General features: G+C 33.0%; 1 protein-coding gene across 1 annotated transcript; it reads left to right on the forward strand.

Moving 5' to 3' along the window:
- Positions 1-682: 682 nt before the first annotated feature.
- Positions 683-3,175, forward strand: LOC119833136. Its single transcript, XM_038357049.1, has 4 exons — positions 683-868; positions 1,929-2,045; positions 2,553-2,725; positions 3,038-3,175. Exons 1-4 carry the CDS (start codon positions 787-789, stop codon positions 3,125-3,127), a joined length of 462 nt encoding a protein of 153 aa, XP_038212977.1. The 5' UTR covers positions 683-786; the 3' UTR covers positions 3,128-3,175.
- The last annotated feature ends 3,194 nt before the right edge of the window (positions 3,176-6,369 follow it).

A 6,369-nucleotide genomic window follows, 5' to 3' on the forward strand; every position in this document is an offset into this window, starting at 1 on the left:
ATAAATACCTTACACAGGGGCGGATTTTCCTATAGGCCGAGTAGGCCCGGGCCTAGGGCGGCAAAATTTGCAAAATGAACGTGGACAGGTTGAATGCTCTGTCTATCCTCTGCATGGAATCATAGTAACTACGGTCATTAGATTGTGATGATTTGATAAACAAATTCGCCGCTCAGAAAGCTCGGCAAAAGGAATTTTTGTATAACGATTAATTGTAACTTACAATAGAAATAGTAAGAATCGATATCTGAAATACATTGATAAAGTTAATTAAATCACTTCCTGACTATCGTTTTTTTCTCATTTTAGTTTGATTCCTATAGTTCATGTAATTTTTTATGCTTTACAGCACGAAGGTGGGGGGAGGCGATCTTTCAAAGGCCTAGGGCATCCAATGTATCAAATCCGCCCCTGGTCTTACAGCTGGAATATTCAAATTAATTCCTAGGTATCTGTAATCATATAAGAAAACCTACATTAACTGATAACATAAATTTACTGTAATGATAAAAAATTATAGGTCAAACAGAATGCACACACACATCCACATCTTTTCTCACACAGCATTATGTATTTATTCACAGCGAAGCGGCAGGGTATAACTAATAATATATGTACACTGCTCTCTTTAATTATTGCACTGAACTAAACATCCATTATAAGTCAGTAGATCCTGGTTCATTGTAATATTAACTGGCTCGAATCACGTGTCATATAAATGTTTTGGTCTATTAATACACAAATAAACACAGAGATAAGGCTATTTGCAGTCGATCCGCACCAGCAATGGACGCGAGGTTATTTTTATTGTATTTGTTTGTTTCTGTTGCAAGCTCGGAATTGGTGAGAAAGAAGATATGTAAGGGGGGTAAGTGTCTCTTTTTTATCTTTTATTTTTTCCAATGACAAGTGGAATGGAAGTTTGGTATTGCAAAAATCATCAACAAATCCAATTTCTTGGGATGACATAATGTCTAAATCTATCCATCATACACCTGATGGACCCGCATGTCGGATTTAAGCACAATTTCTGCGAATTACTACAAACATATTTGCAAATATTTCAACCTGAGATTTCTTATCATATTTGATATATTTTTAAGCCCATTTACTGTATAGTGTATATAGGAACGTTATTTTTTTATTTATTAAGTATTCTTTCCATACAGAGTTATGTACAACGTCAATCTATTAATATCTCACGGAGTTAAAATTAAACTGAATGGTTGAGAACCTCCTGGGACGTCGGCTGAACAATCCATTTGTTTCGTTAGTCGATTATCTTAACAGATTTGGGTTTGTATGATTGGCCTCCTGTGCTCAGTAAGGGTGTCGCTTTTGTAATAACATCGTCAGGAATCGGTTTACCTGAGTTTCAATGGCTAAGTACGTAGTTTGATAACTATAATAATAATAAAAAATATTTATTGTACATAAAGAAATAACAATACAATGGATATAATCTGAAAACTTTTTACTTATGACAATCGTGTTGCAATGTAACAACATAGATACATCAGATAGTGCTCGATGATAATTATTTTAGGAATGAAACTTTGGAGCCTTGATAACCTTATTCTGGGGTCTTTGAACTATCATATACAGGAGTTATATATGATACAATGATATTGTTTCAATGCCTAATTTTAATTTGTAATTATTTAAGTATGTTATACAATCCGCCGCCTTGCACCACTTCCATAGATCGTAAATGATATTTAAAATATTTAAGTAATCCAATACAATAATAATTTGAAAGAGATTTTAAATAAGACCCCTCAGATTTTCGTTTTGAGGGAACACTTGTATAAAAAGGCGCAATTTTTAACACGATAATTATACCAAAATACCAAGGGGGGCATTATAATAATGTTCATAAATGAATGTTTTTTTTTTTACAGTTTTTTTTTTTTATTTCCGTGTTTCAGTTGACACACCCACGTGTAGCATCCACAACGTACATTTAGACCCTTGCCCGGACGGACCCGCTTTCTGCCTCATCAGACGAAACAAGCTTTACCAAGTCACTGTAGATTTTAATCCTCGTAAGTATATTATTAGAACCCCGCCATCGTAGCCGTTTTTAGTTATTTTCTTGTGCCTTTAAAACAGTCACCGCTTTGCATAGACCTTCGGTCTGCAAATGTTCATGGGCAGTGGCGATCCCGTAGGCTACCCACCAGCTCGATTTCCCTCTATGACATAAAGAGACGAAAATGTTGTGCAAATTTGATTAAAATCGATTGAATAGTCGAGGTGTCCCATGGCAGACAAACAACGTAACTTGTACGTTCGTACTTTGTACATATAATTATTGATATAAGATATAAAGTTTGTTTAGTTTTACATACTAGATGGCTCTTTATGAAATATAAAGGAATTTATATTGTTATTTCTTCAACAATTTTATAAACAGTCGTACTGGTTGAATATGGTCAATAATTCCATAAACACAATAAACATGTTTAAAAAATAATTTGAAAATAATTTAATGTGTTCCCAAATTTTATGCTTTACTCATCATGTTAACAAATACTAAATAATATTTCCAGAATTTTCTTCAAGCAATCTCAAACTGGCTATAAATGGAGACAGTGCGAAAGACGCCACCTTCAGCACAGAAATCCTCCCCCCCACCAGCGGGTGTGACGTCATCACCTGCCCCCTACAGAAAAACACGCGACAGAGCTTCAATACAACGATATCTTTGAATAAAAGAAGTCGAGTGAGTTTTGAAAGCGTAGTTTAAAAGACAAAAAAAATACCCATACACTACAATAATTGTATAGAAATGCATTCATGCATATAAAAAATTGGATACGAATGTGTATGTGTTTGATGTTTAAATCCAAATCTAAACGGCTAAACTCATTTAGATAAACATGACTTACGTAACGCACTCAGACTGCTTACGTGACGTCGAAAAGCTAAACTTTATAGTTGCAAATAATGAAAAAAGTATATAAAAATAAAATATAAATGCTACCTTTATATGTCTACAAATTTATATACTATGTAACTATTTTATTTTTTTCAGGGAAAATTTCCAATACAAATAAAACTTTGGAATGAGGACAACATCGCTGACGTGTGTTGTGTTATATTCAATGTGAGAGTTTTAAAATAAGTAAGTTACACATGTACATGAGTTGTTTAATAAAAAAATATAATTATGATGTCTTTTTTTTTCATTTACCCACTTTTATATGCTAAAACGATAATATAAACGCACTTTGTTTGTATTTAATACCATGTAATTACACTAGGCTAGGATATTGCTTGAAAAAAGGCAATTTAAGAGAAGAGAAAAATTTAATTTGTTTTATTACGGCAAATGTATTTATATACGCCTGTGATATAAAAATAGCAAGAAGTTAACTAATGTTTTTGCTGTTAGATTTAATAAACCATTCTCATTCATCTATCTTTAAAATCTGTAAATACGTAGTTGAAAACTGTTATTTTTTATTCAATTAAGCTATCCATAGCTATTCTTACGATGGTTTATTAAACGCTTAACAGATTCGTCTGTTTGTAGTCCGGATAGGAAAATATCTTCATCAAATTATGGCTATTACAAAATTATCATAAAAATAATTTAAAAACCCTTCTACAAATAACCTCACATTTCTTGCTAAATTCCATTTAATATAGATACTATATTAATACGGAAAAAATAACAGTTCAATGTACGTACTAATATGCAATTTTATTCACGTGTCGGTTAACTATAAACTAGTTAAATCGCAAAACACCATTTACGAGCAACGAGAAAATTACAAGGTGGGCTTAAAGTATAGTTAGATGGTATCTTACCTAGGGCAGATCGTGCTTTAAATCGACTCTATCGGTCGAGGATTTATTGTGCCTTGGATATTGTGATAATAAACAACAGTTTTTTATGTTTTAGAATTAACTAGCTGCGCCCCGCGGTTTCACCCGCGTAAGTCCGTGTCCCGTAAGAATATCGGGATAGAGAGCGGCCTATATGTTATTCCAGTTCTCCAGCTGTCTATGTACCAAATTTCATTGAAATTTATTCAGCAGTTTTTGCGTGAAAGAGTAATAAAAACACACATCTTTACATACTTTTGCATTTATAATATTAGTAGGATATACCAGCTAGTATAGCGTCATATTACCTGAATCTTAGAGAAGACGCTTACAGATTTTGAACAGATTTAATACTATATATATAGCTGGACTGGAGGACTTTTTATCCCGATATTCCTACGGGTTACGGACTTACGCTGGTAAAACCGCGGGGCACAGCTAGTAAGTATATATATACAAATATAGTACATATCTCACAAACAATCGTTCACACATTTCTCCTCGAAACCGCTCGCCGGACATTACAACACTTTTTGCAATGTAATGATAAGCGGTGGGAAACACAGTTGCTGTTGAAATGTATTGTTATTTGTACTCTACTGTCGCGAACAATTAACCGTTTGGAAACACAGTCTTAGTACAACCGTTGATTACTTATGATATGAGTATTTAAAAGTATTATATAAATGCGCATTGATGCTTTCTGTTTCAATTTAGTATATTTATTTACATGTAATTGATACTTATTTATTTGAAGATTCGCCTCCATTCTTAGAAAACAATCAAACGAAGATAATCTTTCATAATACGATTAAAATAGATTCAGATTGGACTTTTTAACAATCCGGTTTCCTCACGATGTTTTTCTATACCGTTTTTTTTTAAACACGCCTGATCTCAAACCCCCGACTTATAGATTACAAATCCGAGGTCTTCACCACTGAGCCACACCTACCTGCATTCTCAATATAGACTCATAATTGCAATGATAAAATGGCCAAGGAAAGCAGTCAGTGGGCGCGGCGCAAAAACAATAAAGTTGGTTTCACATCTAACACTAGGCTGTAAACCGGGACCTAACAGGCTGGTCCGGAATGCGTGAGGTTGCCATGATTTGAGAGTTTCATGATATTTTTTTTTATTCAACTCATTTACATTTAAACATAAATAACATATTAGGGCTACAGTTCTATCTTTACCTAAGCAAAACCTGCTTACTAATCCCAACTATCTGTGTAGCAAATTTCATACATATACGGTTAACGATTTTCGCGTGTAAGAGTAACAAACTTACATACATCCATCCATATTTACAAACTTTCGCGTTTATAATATTAGTAGGAGGTATACAATTCATTTAAGTTTATTGGATACCATAACGTAAAGTTGATAATAGACAAACGTTTTGTAGCAAAATTAAAGCTAACGAATATCAATGCATAATCATACAAATTAACTACTAAACAGTAATTATAATAGTTTATGTCATAATACAAAAACATCATCAGTCCCAAGTTCACAAGACGTGTGGACACCACAGAGGGCTAATAACCTCTCCTGCCCTGTCCAGTGGCGTCCAGTTAGCGAAGGACTTTCTATTCGTCATACATAAGGGATAAAAATATTTACTTCAGAATATAAATTTTATATTTTTGAAAGCAAAATCAATAAATCGATTGCATACGAATAGTTTTTGAAAATGTTACTTTTAAGATTATCTTTTTATGAATTATTATATATTTGTTTAGAAAATGTATAAACGTAAATATTTATGAATAGCGGAACCGATGTGGATGACGTTTTCTTAATTTATCATTCGATTTTCCACACACTTTCTGTATTGTTAGTCATTTATCGAAAGTTTCGAAGAATACGTACAATTATGTATATTTATCATAAACATTTATCTATCACTATATGGTCTGGTAACAATTACATAAAGACAAGGTCATATTTCATATCCTTGCTTGCCGCTGTCGTAGGCATTTGGTGTTGAGTCAAATATAGACAATGGACTTAGATCCAACCTACGCATACAATATCACAGAAATCGCCTTTTTAGAACCCAAAAACAAAGAGATTTGAGATCCGTGTGTTCTTGTGCACCTTTGCAAGAAAAAGTTTAATAAGTATTACGTGAACTGCAAGAAACGTGGAATTCTGTTTATTGACTACATATTACCACAGATAATATAATGCTATACAAGAAATAGTACTTTAACTATCTATGATCACTACATAGTATAAAACAAAGTCGCTTCCCGCGTCTGTCCCTATATATGTATATGAATTTAGTTAGATCTTTAAAACTACACAATGGATTTTGATTTGTTTTTTTAAATGTGATTCAAGAGGAAGGTTTAAATGCATAACAACATCTATTAGTTTTATAGTTAATAATAACACATAACCCTTCCGAATTTATTCGTGCGAGGCCGCGGGAAAAAGAAAGAAAAAGCTAGTAATTATTACAGTTAAAGAAAGAATTTTCATTTAATTTCACATCAATACATCCCAAACACCTTCACATACCTT

Source organism: Zerene cesonia, chromosome 16, assembly GCF_012273895.1.
Source record: "Zerene cesonia ecotype Mississippi chromosome 16, Zerene_cesonia_1.1, whole genome shotgun sequence".
Taxonomy (NCBI): Eukaryota; Metazoa; Arthropoda; class Insecta; order Lepidoptera; family Pieridae; genus Zerene; species Zerene cesonia.

Coding starts and splice junctions, on each gene's coding strand:
- LOC119833136 (XM_038357049.1), top strand. CDS start 787: ATGGACGCGAGGTTATTTTTATTGTATTTGTTTGTTTCTGTTGCAAGC. Junction 869..1,928: donor AAAGAAGATATGTAAGGGGG/GTAAGTGTCTCT, acceptor TCCGTGTTTCAG/TTGACACACCCACGTGTAGC. Junction 2,046..2,552: donor CACTGTAGATTTTAATCCTC/GTAAGTATATTA, acceptor TAATATTTCCAG/AATTTTCTTCAAGCAATCTC.